General features: G+C 45.0%; 1 protein-coding gene across 1 annotated transcript in view; it reads right to left on the reverse strand.

Moving 5' to 3' along the window:
• Positions 1-20,674, reverse strand: part of COASY (Coenzyme A synthase) — a 39,977-nt gene that overhangs the window by 7,193 nt on the left and 12,110 nt on the right. The window contains exons 5-9 of the mRNA XM_069751925.1: positions 20,132-20,321; positions 19,519-19,583; positions 13,547-13,631; positions 10,148-10,245; positions 9,542-9,688 (exon numbers count right to left, since the gene is read on the reverse strand). Coding sequence (XP_069608026.1) covers positions 9,542-9,688; positions 10,148-10,245; positions 13,547-13,631; positions 19,519-19,583; positions 20,132-20,321 — 585 coding nt within the window. The remainder of the gene's footprint in view (positions 1-9,541; positions 9,689-10,147; positions 10,246-13,546; positions 13,632-19,518; positions 19,584-20,131; positions 20,322-20,674) is intronic.

Below are 20,674 nucleotides of genomic sequence, written 5' to 3' on the forward strand. Positions count from 1 at the left end.
TCATTCATTTAACACCATTGATATGGTATTTTTGTGTATATATAACTCTCTATATGCAGGATGGCTCATCACAGTCCCTATATACAGTGTATGTATATACTGTATATAGGGACTACAGTATATATTTATATTATAAACACACACATACGTATTAAGGAAAAAAAAAAAAAAAAAAAAACACACTACCACAATACATGCTTGCATTGCTCCTGTTTCCCCGGCAGCCTTCTCTGGTCCCCAATGCACCACTTCTACTTGTGGCCAGTGCGTACATGCTGGCGTAATGGCGGCGCACAAAACATTGCGATGACAGCAATCTGGCCATGTGCCCCCACCTGGAGCCACGGGTAATAGGAGGTAGCCCAGATTGCCCTCATTACTCATTATAATCCACCTATGACACTAACACCCACTCACTCCTCTGCTTCCAACACCTTTAGAAGCAGTGCAGTAAGCAAGAGAACACCTGAAGTAAACCCCAGTAGCTAATAGTCTATGGATGGGGGGGAGGGGTCCCTCAAAATCAATTGTAGCTGCAGACTCAAGTCACAGAGACCAGACCCTCTCAAATTTGTCTACACATTTCCTAAATGTAAAGATGATGGCCTTAGTCCAATGTCTTGCCTATGTTCCACCGACTCCCTAATGTCTAATGAACCCAGTGACACAAACAGTAGGGAAAAACTGCCGATTTTGCACGTTTCCCACCTTCAAAGAATGGAGAGGTCTGTCATTTTTATCGTAGGTACACTTCAACTTTGAGAGACAGAATTTAAAAGTAAAAACCAGAAAATCACAGTGTATGATTTTTAATTAAATTGCATTTTATTGCATGAAATAAGTATTTAATCGCCTTCCAACCAGCAAGAATTCTGGCTCTCACAGACCCGTTAGTTTTTCTTTTGTAAGAATCACTCCTACTCCGCACCCATTACCTGTATTAATTGCACCTGTTTGAACACATTACTTGTATAAATGACACCTGTCCACACACTCAATCACACTCCAACCTCTCCACCATGGGCAAGATCAAAGAGCTGTCTAAGGACACCAGGGACAAAATTGTAGACCTGCACAAGGTTGGGATGGGCTACGGGACAATAGGCAAGCATTTCTGTGAAAATGAAAGATACACAAGATGACTGTCAATCTTCCTTGGTCTGGGGCTCCATGCAAGATCTCGCCTCGTGGGGTAAGGAGGAAACTGGATAAATGTCAATCGCCCCAGAAGTACACGGGAAGACCTGGTCAATCACCTGAAGACAGCAGGGACCACAGTCTCAAACATTACCGTTAGTAACACACTACACCTTCATGGATTAAAATCCTGCAGGGCACGCAAGGTCCCCCCGCTCACGCCAGCACATGTCAAGGTCCGTTTGAAGTTCGCCAATGACCATATGGATGATCCAGAAGAGGCATGGGAGAAGATCATGTGGTCAGATGAGACCAAAATAAAGGTTTTTGGTATCAACTCCAATCGCCATTTTTAGAGGAAGAATAATGAGTGCAACCCTAAGAACAGAAACCCAACCGTGAAGCATGGTGGGGGAAACATCATACTTTGGGGGTGCTTTTCTGCAAAGGGGACAGGACAACTGCACAGTATTGAAGGGAGGATGGATGAGATCACACATCAAGAGATTTTGGCCAACAACCTCCTCCCCTCAGTAAAAAAAGAGAGGTCTTCCAGCAACACAATGACCCAAAACACACAAAGCAACTAAGGAGTGGCTCTATAAGAAGCATTTCAAGGCCAGTCTCCAGACCTGAACCCAATAGAAAATCATTGAAGGGAGCTGAAACTCTATGTTGCCCAGCGAAAGCACCGAAACCTGAAAGATCTAGAGAATATCTGTATGGAGGAGTGGGCCAAAATTATTGCGGCATTGTCTTCAAACTTGGCCAAGAACTACAGGAAAAGTCTGACTTCTGTAGTTGAAAACAAAGGTTTCTGTACCAAATGTTAAAGGGAACCTGTCACCCCCAAAATCGAAGGTGAGCTAAGCCCACCAGCTTTAGGGGCTTATCTACAGCATTTTGTAATGCTGTAGATAAGCCCTCAATTTATCCTGAAAGATGAGAAAAAGAGGTTAGATTATACTCACCCAGGGGCGGTCCCGGTCCGGTTCTGGTCCGATGGGCATCGCGGTCCTGTCCGGGGCCTCCCATCTTCTTACGATGACGTCCTCTTCTTGTATTCACGCTGCGGCTCAGACGCAGGCGTACTTTGTCTGCCCTGTTGAGGGCAGAGCAAAGTACTGCAGAGTGCAGGCACCGGACCTTTCAGGTCCCCTTTAAGTTCTGTTTTTGTATTGTAGCAAATACATGCAAAAAATAAACCCAAACAAATCAATTATTTAAAAATCATACAATGTGATTTTCTGATTTTTTTTCCAAGATTCTGTCTCTCACAGTTGAAGAAGTGTACCTACAATAAAAATTACAGACCTCTCCATTTTTTGTAGGTGGGGAAACTTGCAAAATCGTCAGTGTATCAAATACTTATTTTCCCTTGTAAATGTGTCTCATCTGGCTTGTGGGAACAAAATTAGCACATAACTTCCACCTCTGTAACCTCACACACCATCTTTTGCTTTCTGAATTTACATAGTAATCTAGTGGGAGCATATGGGCATTTCCTCTAATGAGCAGCATCCTGTGATGTGTAATATATCATACCATACTTAAAGGCGGTAAGGGGCGGTGTGCACGGGTAGTGAAGAACCCTCCCTTGCGTGGACCTAAGAAGTTGAGTAATGTTCCACACCACCAAAGGATGAACTGTATATAATGAATGGATTATTCCCTTATGCTGACAAAAGTTGTAAACCCAAGTCAATTGGACCTGTACATATTCTAATTCATGTCTCTGGAAGCAGAAAAGGACTTTCTTACGGAAGACTACTAATTATAGAACTTTCCAGTCTCGCTACCTACGTTTTTATAACTGATTTTGCTCAAGATATATATATATATATATATATATATATATATATATATATATATATATATATATATATATATATATATATATATATATATATATATATATATATATATATATATATATATATATATATATATAATATTAGCTGAAGAGCCCGGCGTTGCCTGGGCATAGTAAATATCTGTGGTTAGTTATAGCACCTCACTTCTCTTATTTTCCCCCTCATATCTCTCATTTTCTCCCTCACTCCTCTCATTCCCGCCTAACACTTGTCATTTCAACCTCACATCTGTCATTTTCTGATCACTCCACTATTTTTCCTCACTCCTCTCATTTTGCACTCACACCTTTTCATCTCACACCTCTCATTTTCACCTCATCACCTCAGTATATACATGTTTGTCATCTCCCTTATATATAGTATACATCTGTATGTAATCTCCTGTATATAATATATACCTGTATGTCATCTCCCCTGTATATAGTATATACCTGCTGTGTGTCATCTCCCCTATATATAGTATATACCTAAATGTCATCTCCTTCTATATATAGTATATACCTGTATGTCATCTCCTCCTGTATATAATCTCCCCTGTATATAGTATATACCTGCATGTCATCTTCTATATATAGCATATACCTGTATGTCATCTCCTCCTGTATATAGTATATACCTGTGTGTCATCTCCTCCTGTATATAGTATATACCTGTATGTCATCTCCTCCTGTATATATATGTACCTGTATGTCATCTCCTCCTCTATATAGTATATACCTGTGTGTCATCTCTCCTGTATATAGTATATATCTGTGTCATCTCCCCTGTATATAGTATATACCTGTGTGTCATCTCCTCCTGTATTAGACCTCGTTCACACGTTATTTGCTCAGTATTTTTACCTCAGTATTTGTAAGCTAAATTGGCAGCCTGATAAATCCCCAGCCAACAGGAAGCCCTCCCCCTGGCAGTATATATTAGCTCACACATACACATAATAGACAGGTTATGTGACTGACAGCTGCCGTATTTCCTATAAGGTACATTTGTTGTAGTTTGTCTGCTTATTAATCAGATTTTTATTTTTGAAGGATAATACCAGACTTGTGTGTGTTTTAGGGCGAGTTTCGTTTGTCAAGTTGTGTGTGTTGAGTTGCGTGTGGCGACATGCATGTAGCGACTTTTGTGTGTGGAGTTGCATGTGACAGGTTAGTGTAGCAAGTTGTGTGCAGCAAGTTTTGCGCATGGCGAGTTTTGCGCTTGGCGAGTTTTATGTGTGGTGCCTTTTGAGTATGTGCAAGTTTTGTGTGAGGCAACTTTTGCATGTGTTGCAACTTTTGTGCATGTGGCAATTTTTCCTCGTGTGCAAGTTTTGCGTGCGGCGAGTTTTCCATGACGTGAGTTTTGCACTTGTGGCGAGTTTTGCAAGAGCCTAGTTTTTGCATGTGGCGAGTTCTGCGCGTGGCGAGTTTTGAGCGGTGACTTTTGTGTTTCGACTTATGTGGCGAGGTTGGTGTATTTGTGGTGAAATGTGTGCTGAGGGTAATATGTGTTCAAGCACGTGGTAGTGTGTGGCGCATTTTGTGTGTGTGTTCATATCCCCGTGTGTGTGGTGAGTATCCCATGTCGGGGCCCCACCTTAGCAACTGTACGGTATATACTCTTTGGCGCCATCGCTCTCATTCTTTAAGTCCCCCTTGTTCACATCTGGCAGCTGTCAATTTGCCTCCTACACTTTTCCTTTCATTTTTTCCCATTATGTAGATGGGGGCAAAATTGTTTGGTGAATTGGAAAGCACGGGGTTAAAACTTCACCTCACAACATAGCCTATGACGCTCTCGGGGTCCAGACGTGTGACTGTGCAAAATTTTGTGGCTGTAGCTGCGACGGTGCAGATGCCAATCCCGGACATACATACATATACACACACACACACACAGCTTTATATATTAGAATATATATATATATATATATATATATATATATATATATATATATATGTAGTACAGTACAGACGAAAAGTTTGGACACCTTCTCATTTAAAGATTTTTCTGTATTTTCATGACTATGAAAATTGTACATTCACACTGAAGGCATCAAAACTATGAATTAACACATGTGGAATTATATACTTAACAAAAAAGTGTGAAACAACTGAAGTTATGTCTTATATTCTAGGTTCTTCAAAGTAGCCACCTTTTGCTTTGATGACTGCTTGCTTTGCACACTCTTGGCATTCTCTTGATCAGCTTCAAGAGGTAGTCATCGGAAATGGTCTTCCAACAATCTTGAAGGAGTTCCCAGAGATGATTAGCACTTGTTGGCCCTTTTGCCTTCACTCTGCGGTCCAGCTCACCCCAAACCATCTCGATTGGGTTCAGGTCTGGTGACTGTGGAGGCCAGACCTCCACAGTCCAAACTTTTGCTCTGTGCTGTATATATTGAATAGTACAATCTCTGAAGCCACTAGCGAGGGAGCATTCACTCCCCCCCACCTCAGAATTGCAATAGCAAAATAGCTGACAGTCTGAGTCTCCTAGAATTAGACTGGTACAATCAACATGAAGTAGAAAATTAGGTATAGCTGGATAGTGACAATCTTAAATAACATGGGGACTGTTGTGAATTCTGTGGCAGAGCTCCCTCCTGTGGTCACAAGTGGTATTTCGGCTGATTCTCTCTGTGAGCTTCCGTTGGTGGAGGAAAGTGGTACTGCGGCTTCTGAGTTTCCTTCCTCAGGTGATGTGGTGAAGTCGTTAGCTGCTGCTCTATTTAACTCCACCTAGTGCTTTGATCCTGGCCTCCAGTCAATGTTCTAGTATTGGACCTGTTTCCTCCTGGATCGTTCCTGTGGCCTGCTGCTCTGCATAGCTAAGTTCCGCTTTGCTATTTTGTTTGCTGTTTTTTTCTGTCCAGCTTGTCTATTTGTTTTTTCCTGCTTGCTGGAAGCTCTGGGACGCAGAGGGTGTACCTCCGTGCCGTTAGTTCGGTACGGAGGGTCTTTTTGCCCCCTTTGCGTGGTTTTTGTAGGGTTTTGTGTTGACCGCAAAGTTACCTTTCCTATCCTCGCTCTGTTCAGAAAGTCGGGCCTCACTTTGCTAAATCTATTTCATCTCTACGTTTGTCTTTTCATCTTAACTCACAGTCATTATATGTGGGGGCTGCCTTTTCCTTTGGGGTATTTCTCTGAGGCAAGGTAGGCTTATTTTCTATCTTCAGGCTAGCTAGTTTCTCAGGATGTGCAGAGTTGCATAGGGAGGGTTAGGCGCAATCCACGGCTGCCTCTAGTGTGGTTGGAGAGGATTAGGGATTGCGGTCAGCAGAGTTCCCACGTCTCAGAGCTCGTTCTATGTTTTTGGGTTATTGTCAGGTCACTGTATGTGCTCTGACCTCTATGTCCATTGTGGTACTGAATTACCTTATCAGAACAGGAGACAGCTCCTTTTTGAAGTAAAAGACCCCGGAAGTGCCAACAAGGAGGTCTATTGTGAGTAGACAAAGGTATATAGATTGGACAGGTAATTAAGGCAGGAAAGGTCTTTTCAGAGGGTTTGATAACAAGGGTGCATATGTTTACACATAGGTTGAGAAGAGGAATAACCTATTGTGCTCCCCCAGACTTGGGGGTCTCTAAAAGAAAATAATGAATATTGGGGCTTGTATAGATCTGATAGTGATATGTGATAGGGACATACATTTTCAGCTTTTGGCCAAATCGGAGAAGATGCATATTTTTTCATAACTGTAACCCCTGCCTATAAGCCACAAATCAATAGTAGGCAGATCGCTGACAACAGCCATGTCATGTTTGGACTCTGGGTAATGGTAAAATCCTGATAAAAAAAAAATATGGCAGCGATCTCTCAAACTTCTGTTGGGAATGTAATAAAATCCTGTGTTGTTCACAGTGAATGTATCAGGGGTGTGTGTATATGTATGAGGCATGCACAGCAGGTTTCGGATGCCACTATATCCAACCCCACCAAATCGGTCTTGGAAAGAGGACCAGAGTAGCTATATGACTTCAACAAGAAATGGAAACTACAGGAGATGTTCCAGCTTCAACAGATTGAATAGAATTAAGGCAGGAACTACGGAATGCGGAGGAAGCCATGTGTGGACCCAATGGATACCAGTTGTTACTCTTCAATTACGTATGAAGTTTATTTTTGTAAGGAGCATATGGAATATGCTCTAAGGAAACTGGATGATCGGAAGCCTATCATGTCTGGTTAATTAAGATGGGGGAGGAATGTGAAGAAACCAGATTGTATCTTAATTACCCAGACAGCTACCTTTTTGCAAACCAATAAGAACTGACTTTTCATTTGTATATTGGCTTGTGGATTTAAGTGTTTATGTCTGGTGGTTCAAGAAGACAGACTTGCAAACTGATACCATTTAACATACAGTGTAAGTCTGTAATAGTGACTTGTACATAGTGTGTGTTTATCTTTGCTTATTGATGTGTGCTGATATGCTAATTGTGCATTGAATTCCAGAACTAGCTTGGTGACTTCTAAAGCAGAGAAGGAAAGACTGTGCAAATAGATTGAATGGTCAAGTAGTAATACGTAATCTCATCACCATTGTTTGCCATATCTTGATGTTGAACTAAAGGACACTGGGTAATTCTAAAAATAGCTTACATGCCTTGGGTATAAAAAGACTCAGAGATCACATCCTGGGGGAGACTGAAGTAACACAGAGCTACCAGCCAGACATTCTGCAAACCACCCCAATAGACAAGAGAACGGACTGTAGCCAATTCATCATGGCACCATCACGAGGGACACTGATCTATGATTCTATAGGAAACAACCTAGGGGTTTTCGGCTCCGGTTGGGAGGACACAGATCTGAACCATGGATATGTTTGGAGAAAGCCAGGTTTGGGACCCGCTGGTCGCCTGGTTCCGTGGAGATGGTCAGATAAGCCAGGTGGTGACTCTCGTGTCAACTGGCTTTGGATCTTGTATGGACTCTATGGACAGTTCTTCGTCATCTCCCTATGCTTGTCGTTACCCCTTCTCTGTGTGTGCATCCACAGATGGAGTAGCGACCCTGGGAGCTCTGACATCATGTCATACTGGAAATACGTGGAGACGCAGTGATATTTTATATGCGCCCATGTAGTCAAGCAATTGCAGCCATGTTGGGATTGTTCTGTTTGCCATTGTGTGCTGTGGTTCAATAAAGTATTGCCACACTGTTTTACCTTAACCCTGTGTTGTTTGTGTAGTATATTGCCCACTGGGAGATAGAGCAGGCGTTCAGTGGTATGAGGCGTGGTCCATGCAGTCTTGCTTAAGACAGCCGGGCCAGCGAACGAGAGCACCCACTGACCCCGTTTCCCTGTTACAGTTGGGATTGGAGGTGTATCTACAGCATACTCTCACGGTTAGTTCCCAATAATTGGCCTAGTAGTGGTAACAGCCTGTGGCCTCCTCCATTGATCGGTCAATTGCGCAATTGTCCGGACGATTGGGGGAACAGAGAACGGTCTACTCCAAAGATAACAGCAGGTGCACCTGCGTGACCTCCCAGGCTGAGATCCTTGACAGATATTAAGCACTGTACATTGTATATTATTTTTGTGTTAAAGCCGAAAACATTAATAGTTTGCCTTGTTGCCCTAAGAACCTAAGTGTCTTCGTAAAAACGAAGTGGCAGTTTGTGCATGTGACCTGTGTATGGCCTGCGAGCATTGAGTACATGACATTGGAAGTCATCTCCCTTTCAATAAATAGTGGCAGCATTGAGAGTCTTGGGAGTGTGGACTGGTTTGGTGTACGTTATTGTGTTCAATTTATATCCTGAATGAGAGGTGACTGAGATTAAGGTGTAAAGTGACATGGACCCCATTTAGTCCCCCTCCTAACGTCAAGAAGGAGGCTCCGTGAGGGCCTTACCGTGACATTGGATATAAAATGTATATTCACATCTACAAAAGTACTTTACAAGTCAACTTACACATTATTAGGACAATTTTCCTGGCAACACAATAGAAGAATGCAAAAGAAGACTATTTGAAGGAATTCTGGATCAAATTATCCAAGACCCTCTGGAGGCACTCTTGTGGGGAGAGGACTCTAGGGAACTCAAAATGAGTATGTATGAAGGGGACCATCTCTGACTAGAATGGTGGGAGCTCAGGGGAGGATCAATGTATAAAAGATTAGGAATCAGAGATGCCCATTTTCTGCAGTCTAGTCAGCATATAGTAAATCTATTTTGTAATGTCTTTTCAGATCACAACCAAACACAAAAATGAGTACTTTACTTTTCAATAATTACCATCATCAAGCTCCAGTAAGTCACCCTCCACGTAATCATGGTATTTGCAAAAGGTTTAAGGAAGATGTAGTTAAAAAAAAAATTATATGTAAACGTCAAAGGTTTAAACATGTCTGTCAAACTAAACAAACCACGCTAGCTTTGTGCAACCTAATTGTATTTGATGAGAGTTAAACTGTGCAGTAAAGGTGTGCCTAAGTTGAAGATATTTAAAAAAAAAAGGTAAAATTGGGCTTGTCAGAGAAATTTTGGAAAGTCAAAAGATTGGGAAGGTGAATGAGTCTACAGATTACCTGTTTCTGTGTGATCTCTGGTTCCCAAAGTGTGGACAGGACAACATTTGATGCCTTTACCCGCTCCCTATTGGACATCTGGCTTGCCAATCTGTTCTTTGCAGCTTCTTCACTGACGCCATCTCGTTTTATTATACGGGAAATAGCCTAAAGTAGCCAAACACAGAGGAGATATCACAGACTGGACAGTCAGGGGATTTATTAATAGTTTACAGACTTTAACACAAGAATATTAAGAAATTAATAATAAAACTGGATCAGACTGGCTGGTTAGCTGGCCCAAAACTGATGCATTGCTGGAGGGTAGGTTGGCATGAGTTACATGTACCATAATTACTCATTAACTAGTATTCTACAGACTGAACTTTTCATCAGTTGAAAACAGAACAAAACCACTACTTCTTTGGAGTGTTTCCTTATATACTTCATGAAACTGTTGTGTTCTGTTTCTTTGGTACAGGACACCATTTTCCTGCTATCTTAAACTCATATTGGGCTGTCTGTGGGCCACACCACCAGGAGGCAATGCGTGTGGAGGTGAGGGGGAAAAGGGTCTAAGATAAGTACTGTAATCAGAACCCTTCTATTTGGGAAAGTTACTCTTACCTCTTGTTCTGGTATAATTACGGTCCACACCTCATGAACCATTTCATTCCATCCGGCCTCCAGAAGAACAGCAGCATCCATCACACAAACTGAAATACCTGGATTAAATTAACATGCTTAGTCTCAGTGTAACATAAGACCACCATGTATTTACAACTGAATCCCATGTCACCTATGTGATGTCAGCGCGAGTGCCGTGGGAAAATTTCCTATGGCGCTCACGCTGATGTCAGAAAGGTGAAGGGAGTTCATTGAATGTGAACTCACAGGACCTATCTGACAGCACCGCGAGCAGGAGAACTTTCTCACGCTTGCGGTGCCCTCAGACAGGGAATAGCAGTTCACAGGGAAACAATGAGCACACGTTGCTCAGTCTCTCTGCTGGATGACAGGCTTTATGGTCGCATCATGCAGCTTGCCATCTAGATATAGCAGAGCTGGACCCGTCAGGGGACAAATGAATTAGCAGCATCTCTGCGGAAAGGTGAGGAATATTGTTGTTTTTTATTTTTAGCTCTTTTGCAGACAACAAGGGCATCAGAGGAATGGGTGAGGTCGTAAGCATGGTTTAATTAAGATTTATTAAAGGAGTCTCTGTTTCTTTCAATTAAAGGACTTTATTCTGGGTGTGTGCGTTTTTTTAAAATAATATTACTATGGGGTTAGTAATGGGGGCGTCTTATTGACGCTTCTCGATTACTAACCTTGGGGCTTGATGTCACCTGACAATACAAAGGTGACATCAACCTCCCCCACCATCACCCCACTTGCCACCGCTACAGGGCAAGTAGGAAGAGCAAGGCTAAGTCCCAGAATTGGCATATTTTAGAGATGCACCTTTTTTGGGGCAGCTGAGAGCTGATATTTTTAGCCTGGGGGAGTGGGGGACCAGTATCCATGGCTCCTTCCTAGTCTACTAATATCAGTCCGCAAAGCCTACGTCATTTTTTGGGGTTTTCTCCCATTTTATCCCCTTTCCGACATCAGGCGTAATAATACGCCAATGTCGGAAACCCTCCCTTTGATGTGGCTCCGGCGGTGAGCCCACATCTTTACCGCCACGTTAGCTGTTTTTAATAGCTGACATGTGCGGCTAACAGCTTCAATAGGAATCACAATCCACCTGCGGCTGTTAACCCATTAAATGCTACTGTCAAACTGCGGCATTTAACAAGTGCTTACAGCAAGCACGCCGGAAATCCCGCCCATCGGGCGCCCGTGTCACATGACCACGGGTCACCGATGGGATGGCATGACAACCAGAGCTCTCCAGCAGACCCCTATGGCCGCCACTGCCAGTCAGCAATTCTGCTACATACAGGCGACTATTGAAGCATGCCAAAGGAAAAAAAAATCATTCAAATTAAAACAAAAAAAAAAATAAAATCAAAAACACACACATATTTGGTATCACCACGTTCAGAATCGTCTGATCAATAAAAAAAAATTAACCCGATCGCTAAACGGCGTAACAAGAAAAAAAAAGTAAAAAACCCAGAATTACGTTTTTTTGGTCCCGCAACATTCCATTACAGTGCAATAACGGGCGATCAAAAGATCGTATCTGCACCAAAGTTGTATCTTTAAAATAATCAGCTCGACACGCAAAAAAATAAGCCCTCACCCAACCCGAGAAATGGAGACGCTACAGGTATCGGAAAATGGTGCAATTTTTTATTTTTTTTTCTAACAAAGTTTGGAATTTTTTTTCACCACTTAGACAAAAAAGAACCTACACATGTTTGGTGTCTATGAACTTGAACTATGACCTGGAGAATTATAATGGCAGGTCAGTTTTAGCATTTGGTGAGCATGGTAAAAAATTAAAAAAAAACCTATTGTGGAATTGCACTTTTTTGCAATTTCACCGCACTTGGAATTTTTTTTTGTTTTTGAGTACACGATATGGTAAAACCAATGGTGTAGTTCAAAAGTACAACTCATCCCACAAAAAACAAGCCCTCACATTGACGGAAAAATAAGTTATGGCTCTGGGAAGAAGGGGAGCGAAAAACAAAACGCAAAAACGAAAAAGGGCTGCGGCGTGAAGGGGTTAATATCATTTCTTACAAAAGCATGTAAATCTGACCTTACATAGAGCTACAGCTATTACTTATTAGTGTGCAAATCATCCATGTGAATGAATTAGAAGGACTTTCCTTGTAAAATAGTTCTGAAAAAATTGATGGACAGAAACTTATTTAATATCAGAGCGGGTGATCAGTCTAAAAACAGTGATGGCCAATCTTTATATATTGTTAACCTGGCCAACACCCTGCCTCCCTGCTGTTTTGAAGAGCAGCGGCTTCATGACTTACCAGGGTCAGTACTGTACTATTAAGGTACCGTCACACTAGACGATATCGCTAGCGATCCGTGACGTTGCAGCGTCCTGGCTAGCGATATCGTCCAGTGTGACACGCAGCAGCGATCAGGCCCCTGCTGTGATGTCGTTGGTCGGGGAAGAAAGTCCAGAACTTTATTTCGTCGCTGGATCTCCGGCTGACATCGCTGAATCGGCGTGTGTGACGCCGATTCAGCGATGTCTTCGCTGGTAACCAGGGTAAACATCGGGTTACTAAGCGCAGGGCCGCGCTTAGTAACCCAATGTTTACCCTGGTTACCATCGTTAAAGTAAAAAAAACAACCACTACATACTTACCTACCGCAGTCTGTTCCCGGCGCTGTGCTTCTCTGCTCTGGCTGTGAGCGCCGGGCAGCCGGAAAGCAGAGCGGTGACGTCACAGCTCTGCTTTCCGGCCGCTGTGCTCACAGCCCTGCGCTTAGTAACCCGATGTTTACCCTGGTTACCGGCATCGTTGGTCGCTGGAGCGCTGTCTGTGTGACAGCTCTCCAGCAACCAAACAGCGACGCTGCAGCGATCCGGATCGTTGTCGGTATCGCTGCAGCGTCGCTTAGTGTGACGGTACCTTAAGAAGCAGATGTGCTTGGCACTGAGGCTTTGTTACTAGATTTGAATGAAACAAACCTGCAATACCCAGCACAGTGGTAACTAAATGTAAAGTGTGATGGTGCAAACAGCAGCCTAAAAAATGAAGGGGGACTCTGCACTTCTGAAAAAAGCTTGTTAAAAAGCTGAATCAGTGAGGGTGAGAAAAGCTAGAAGCCAACAAATTGATATTGATGGTCTGGCCATCAATCCCCCCCCCCCCCCCCCACCTTTAAAAACCTGGATAACCCACTAAGCTATTCTGCAAAATAGAGCCCAGATAGAACCTTCTGTAAAAAAATTAAAATCACTGTGGTCATAGAGAGCCCAATACCTGAAATCTTACAGGTTAGCCCTTGATTTGTATTTGTGGCTAGGAAATCATGTTCAGAATGTAGCAGCTGCAAAAGATCCCAATTCTATATAGACTTCAATGACTCCGGAGTTACCTTCAGCAGCAGCTTCCTCCACAGCCTCTTTAGCAAGACTCGCTATTGCTGGCCACACAATGTCTGTCAGACGCTTCAATTGGTCCTAAATTAAATAAAAAAAGTGTTTAATTAAAGGGTACCTTCTATTTTTATTTATTTTTTCCATACTTAAACATGCTGCAGATTATTGGGGGTCAGGGCCTCAGACTCCAACCAATTGCTCAAAATGATGTTCTCACTTCTGCATGCAGCTGTTCTGAGTTCTTGTAGAAGCGCACACACAGAGCGATGTACGAGTTCAATAGAAAATCTATGGTCCCGCTTCATCAAGACCGACATTTTGCACAGCAGTCATGGTGAAGGAGAGGAGACTCTTAATTTGGCACAACTTTCAACTGCCATGCCCCACCGTAGGAAATGTACTCAGGTCAGGGACTGATGCAATTTATGCCACCTCTGGAATAAATTTGTGGGTCGCGCTCAACCACTTACCTCCACAAGAAGTTCTGAGGAATTTTCAAAAATTTGACAAACCTGGCGTAAAAAACGTCTACGAGCGGAGTAAAAATTCTGTGACATTTTAAACAGCTTTACACCACAATCTGATGAAAACGGTTTGCTGAACTAGGGCTTATGAGCTTACAGTGGCTTGCTAAAGTAATCAACCCCCACTGCCCTCTGGCCTTTTTCGTGTTTTGCTAATTCACAACCTGGAATTTCACAGTTTATATTTTTTTTTTTGGTAGGTTTGCACCAGTTCATGTAAAGAACACGCCAACAAATGTGAACATTTAGGTTTTATTTTTATTCTGAAGCAAACAACATATAGGACAAAATAACAATAACCTCAGTGTCCATAACTATTCACCCCCCTAAAGTCAGTAGAGCCTCCTTTTGTGGCAATTACAGCTGCAAGTCGCTTTGGATAAGTCTGTGAGCTTTCCAGATCTTGCCGATTCCTAAAGGCAAAACTGCTTCAGCCCCTTAACCCCTTCACGACATGCGCCGTACTATTACTGCACATCTCGTGTCTCCCCCTTTGATGTGGGCTCACCGCCGATGCGACATGTCAGCAGTTTTGTACAGCCGACATGTGAGCGCAATAGTGGCGGGTGAAATCGCGATTCACCCGCCGCTACTAACCTGTTAAATGCCACTGTCAAACGCTAACAGCAGCACTTAACTATCGCTTCCGGCCGCACAGCCATAAATGAGCGCATTGCTGACCCCCGTCACATGATCGGGGGCTCGGCGATGTGTCAGGACAGTAACCATAGAGGTCCTTGGTGATTGACATATGCCACAGCCATGGCATTGGACGTCTGGATTCTGACTGGCAGACCTCAGAGAAGCCTTTCCCAGTGACTCAGGGACAGAGGAATGGCCCCTATCTCAAGGATGTCTATCGGCTCCGACCAATGCCCCTTTCACTGACAGATGGCACGAAAACCGCGCCCCAGCCAGTAAGGCTGGTGACCGTCGTCACCACCTGCCATGGGCGAGAAGGAAGGACCGGACCTGGGGAATGAGAGGGGATGACAGCCACCACCTGAGAGACCATTAGAATCGGACGGAAGGCCGAATCGGATGATCCAGAGACAGCACAGACCTGTCCCATTGAGAAAGGATGGCCTGCTGAAGTGGTCTCAAGTGGAACAGCACAAAAGGGAATGCTTCCGATGCTGCCACCATTCGTCACAGGACCCTAATTGCTGAACGAAAGGAAGGCAGCCGAGGGCCTTGCAGAGAGTGAACTCCGTCCTGAGAATTGCCCATTTCTCCTTGAGAAGAAAAAAAACCCTTGACTGACGGGTGTCGAACAGCATGCCTAAGAAGACGAGGCGCTGACTCAGAACAAGACAAGACTTTGTTCTGTTGACCAGCCACCAGAAACAGGACAGGGAGTCGAGGACGATGGTCAGACTCTCCTTGGCCTGAGAGAGGGGCGGAGCCTTGATGAGGATGTCTTCGAGGTACGGAATGAGCACTAGGCCCCTGATCCTCAAAATGGCCATAAATGTAGCTATGATCTTTATGAAGACACTGGGAGCAGTCGCAAGACCGAGAGGCAGGGCGACAAACTGGAAATGACTCTTCTGCTCTGCGAGAAACGCAGGAAACTCAGGTGTGCTGGGAAAATCAGAACATTAAGATAGGAGTCTTGGATATCCATGGAGCACAGGAATTCCTGTGGTTCCATGGAAGCCAAAACTGAACAGAGGGACTCCATCCTGAAATGCCGCAGGCGGAACCTTCTGTTCACTAACTTAGGAACCAGGATGGGTCGAACTGCGCCGTTCTTCTTCGGCACTACAAGCAGGTTTGAATAGAAACCTGTGAAGCGTTCCTACTCTGTGACGGAAACGATAACCTCCGAACAAAGAAGAAAGGCAATGGACGCAAAGAATCCTGGGATCAGAGTAGGATATTTTAGAGGGTGGGATTCGAAGAAGCGATTCTGGGGCCGCGAAGCGAACCCCATCTTGTATCCAGAGGATACCACCTCCCTGACCTAAGCGTCCTCCACCGAGGCAAGCCAAACGACCCTGAAAAAAAAACAGGAGACGCCCGCCCAAACTGGGAGGAACGCTGGGCCCTTAGCACGAGTTATGCCAAGGAAGATCTGCCAGGTCTGGGCCTGGTGGACCTAAAATGGGAGTTGCGGGAACATCAGGAAGGGGTAGGCTTGAAGGAAGCCTTTTCTCTAGCCAGGCGAGACCGCAGTCTGTGCTAGCAAGAGGAATCTTCCGACGCCGCGAAACAGCAAAAGGGCAAAAAGGAGCTAAACTGCCATATCAGGGGAGGCAGGCGAGTCTTGGAGGGAACTCGTGCCTCCCGTGGTGTCCTTAATAATTTGTTCCAACATGTAGCCAAAGACAGGCCCCCTGGAAAGGGAGGCTGGTAAGAGACTTCTTTGAAGACAAGTCCGCCCCACCATATTGCTGGATGCCTGAGCTGCACAAGACGTGCATCTAGGGAGGCAGATACCAAATATTTCCCTGCATAGGAAATCTGGTCCGCCAGGTCAGCTAGCTCCCCCGGAAGAGCTCCAGCCGAGGTGCCCTTACAAGGCTGTTTGGTTCATCTAGCTGTGGTCCTTGAGACCCAGGTAGAGGCAATGGCCGAGGCACAAAGCAGAAGTAGCCGCTTCAAAGGCTGATTTTTCCAGCGATTCTATAATTGTATCCTTGGAATCCATGTTGGTGGACAGTCTGGGGACTGACGAGTCCACTGCCGAGGAATCAGTTCCAGTTAGCGATGAGCTCAGGGGAGAAGGGATATAGGATGCCAAGACGCTTCCCTGTCTGAAAGCATCTGGTATGGTTCACCTTTCCCCTGGCAAGTACCACAACAAATTCAGTGTGTGGGGCAAAGACCTTGGAAGATGGTTTTGACTGTCTAAACGAAACTGCCTATTCTGCGGGTTCCGTAGAGGTATCCATGATGCCTAGGGTCTGGTTGAACGCAGCAATAAGGCTTTGTACCCTATCACTTATGCTAGAGGCCTGTAGTGAAACCAAGTCTGAATCTTCCTCTGAAAACATGACCGAGGATGCCCATCTGACTCGGGAGAGGAGGATCTGGAAGACGGATCTCACCATGCCAGACCGGAGGGCGAGATGGAGCTGGAAAATGACTTAGAATTTCGCTCCTGTCTGGATCTCTTGTGACCTGTGTTGAAAAGGCTAAACGGAGAATCCTGTGACCCACTGGCAACTGCGGTCAAGCACGGACACCAGGGTTGTGACATCCTGGTGAGGTCCGCCACAGACTAACATGGAAAGAAAGCCCCCCCCAGGGATAGGGGTCTCTGTCTCACCCGGGGTAGGGACTCCTGGACGATGGGTACAGTGGAGTTGCTGCAGATGACAAGAGGAAGCAGGAGAACGAGAACGCACTCATTTTAGGATTAGGCCTAGTGAGCAGACCCATTAACTGATGCCCGAAGGTTAGGGGAACAGGTGATGCAGAGGGGAGTAATAGACTGCTAAGCAGAGCTACTCACAGCAGAAGTAGAGTCCTGTAGTCTGCTCCCGGATGTAGCTGCGACCGGCATCATGGCACAGGTCAAGGGCACCAGCAGGGAGACGGCGACATAAGGAGAATGCAGGGGACCCAGCCAGTGAAAGCGTGCGCTGGAGAAAAAGACCCGCTCTCAGAAGTCGGAGGGGGGGCGGGTTAGCCACCGGGTGCGGAGAAGCAAGATGGTGGCGATCCCAGGGCGATTGGGGAGGATGGGAGTAGTGGGCGGAGCTAGCACCCTGAGCAGGAAGAGGTAGAGAGAGAGTGACGGGCGGAGAAAACCCCGCCCGATAAAAACGGAAATGGGCGGAGTCACGGCGCCGGAAGTAGACCCGGGCAGAAGCCGGGGCCTAAATTAGAGGCCGTCGACGGAGAGGGCCGCTGCTCTGAAGAACGAGCGGTGCAGCCTGCGGAAAGGGGAACAGCGCGACAGCCACCAAGGTCGCCGCGTTGGATGACAGAGGAACGTGGCCGCCGGAGGAAGTAGGCCGCGGGGCTGCCTGTAGAGACCGCAGCGCTGGTGGGAGGAGGCAGAGTGGCCCGCCGCCGGAATAAAAGGCCGCGCCGGAGGAAAGATAGGGTGGCCCCCAGGAACAAGGAGGGGAAGAGAGGTGCCAGCAAGGATGCTGAAGTGCAGCGACGATTCCTGCCCGTGGGACCTGCTGAACAAAACAGGACAAGGCAGCCTGGTAACAGCAGTCCTTAGTATAATAAAAAGGCCCAGAGGGATCCCTCTCCTTTGATTTCCTAGCTGGGACGGGTGGGGGAAATACTCACCTCAAAACTCCCACGCCGTCCGTTACTAACCTTAAACCGAGAAAGGTGTCAGACGTCCATGGAGCTGGTGATGGACGTCCTCGTCTCCTCCAACCGACAGGCTCTGGTGGGTGAGTGGGTGGGCGACGGAGCTAAGACCGGACTTCTAAGCACGCTTATGTGCTAGGATCTTGGTCATGCTGTCGGATCTATGAGGATACGGGGTGGCAGTACACGCCGTACTCATAGTCCGTATTGTGGGATTACAGGTGTGACTGTTCACCCTGTATCCCTCCGGAAAAAACCTGAAAGAAAACGACGCACGTTGAGGTAGATAAGGGTCTAATGAAAGACCCGTGTCCACCTCCTACTGACACTAAGCTAAACTGGATATCCTACTTCCTGTCGGTAGGGTGTATACTGCAGAGAAGGAGCTTTCTTATTTGCATAGTGTCAGCCTCCTAGTGGCAGCAGCATACACCCAATGGTTCCTGTGTCCCCCAATGAGGCGATAGAGAAATCACTTTTTCACACAGGGCCCTGTAGGTTTGGATTTCTTTTTCCCTTAATAATAAAGCCCTTCATTTAAAAACTGCATCTTGTGTTTACTTGTGTGGTCTTTCACACAACTATATACGCTGACAGACCATGACACTTAGATTGCATACAGGTGGACTTCCTTTCACCAAGCGTGTGACTTCTGAATGCAATTACCTCCAGAAATGTTTAGGGGTGAAAATCCACAGGGTATCCACCACTAATGTGAATGTAATCTGGTAATGGAATATATACTGTATACTACTGACTGTACAGAGGTGATCATTAGGGTTGATCGAATAGCTTGGGAGAAGTGCTTATCCTAATAGCTATAGTGCTTCCCGAATATCTGCTTCAGAACCCGGATACCGGGAGCGCTCCTGATAATCAGGTGTCCGGAGCCGCAGCTGCATGTGTTGCGGCTGTGTGACAGTCACAACACATGCATGGAGAGGCTGTTTGATGGGCTCTCCATGCATGTGACTGTCACACAGCAGCGACACATGCAGCTGCGGAGTCGGACACCTGATTATTGGCAGCGCTCCAGGTATCTAGGTTCCCGATGCAGCTATTTTGGAAGTGCTATAGCTATTCGGATAGGCACTTATCCGAAGCGATTCGATCAACCCTAGTGATCATGTGAAATAATGATTTTCTATAGAACTTTCTTTCACCTTATTCCCAAACACTTTGCTGGCAATAGCTCTTCTGTCTATGGTCCCATCTTCACAGAGGATATCTGGTGATAAGAAATAAAGTCATGGAATAAATCACGGAATTCATGGACAACATTAAAATAAAATACATTACAGCTGCTATCACATCAATAAGTGGTGACAGCAACTACAATCAAAGTAACCAATAAAACACGGAAAGCTTCTGTCTGCAGACTTATTTATTGAAGAGGTTTTCTGTTTTCTGAAACCCCAGATCCTTGACTGCAATGCGTTTTAAAAACAGACAAATCATTCTTTACTTACCTTCCATAGGTCTAGCACAGAGTCTCGGCCATTGCAGCCATCCTAGGTGCTCAGTGTCTGAGCAGCTCATGCCGTCTAGCAGAGCTGCTGAGCTCAGTTATTGTCTGCAGTTTGTTGATGTGCTGTTAGCACTGCAGACAATAACAGCCACCAGGAGCAGCGTTGCAGACTCAACTCTGGACCCAAGAAGGGTGAGTAAAGTAAGGTCTGTTTGCTTTTTTTTTTTTTTTTTTTTTTAAACAAACTGCAGCCAAGGGACAGGGATTTTCTGAAACTTGAAGACCCCCTTTAATATTATACAATATACCTGTGCCAAACTCATCAATAACTAGCTGGTAGGCCGGTCCTTCAGGCTTGTAACTCTGGTGTCCTAACTTATCACAGTCTATTAGAGCAGCTCCCAGTTTCTCCAGTCTCTGTGCAATAGAGGACTTTCCACTGCCGCTGCCTCCCGTTAGACCGATGACATAAGGCCGGGAAGGGATGCGGAGGTTCACCTGTAGAAAGATTCCTTTTTATATATGTGAATAAAATTGTAATTTAATTACACAACTCCGAACTCCATTACTGAATACTCATGATTTCTGATGCCCCAAAACTCTTTTGCTCGAATGAAGTAGCCTTCAAGATAGAAGAGTATGGGCTTGAACAGAACTGCAGAATAAATGCATTACACAATGTTAGATGTAATGGGCCTTCACTGAAAAACTATTAGCTGACAGCCGAAAAGTTGATTTTTCCAAATATGTTGCAAAAGTGACACCAAGCTCCGTAAAGGGTATTCACGTGATATTTAGTGCTGGTGGACTCCAAATAACGTCTGTGACAAGGCCCTTTTGCTTTGTGTACA

This window comes from Ranitomeya imitator, chromosome 2, assembly GCF_032444005.1.
Source record: "Ranitomeya imitator isolate aRanImi1 chromosome 2, aRanImi1.pri, whole genome shotgun sequence".
Lineage (NCBI taxonomy): Eukaryota > Metazoa > Chordata > Amphibia > Anura > Dendrobatidae > Ranitomeya > Ranitomeya imitator.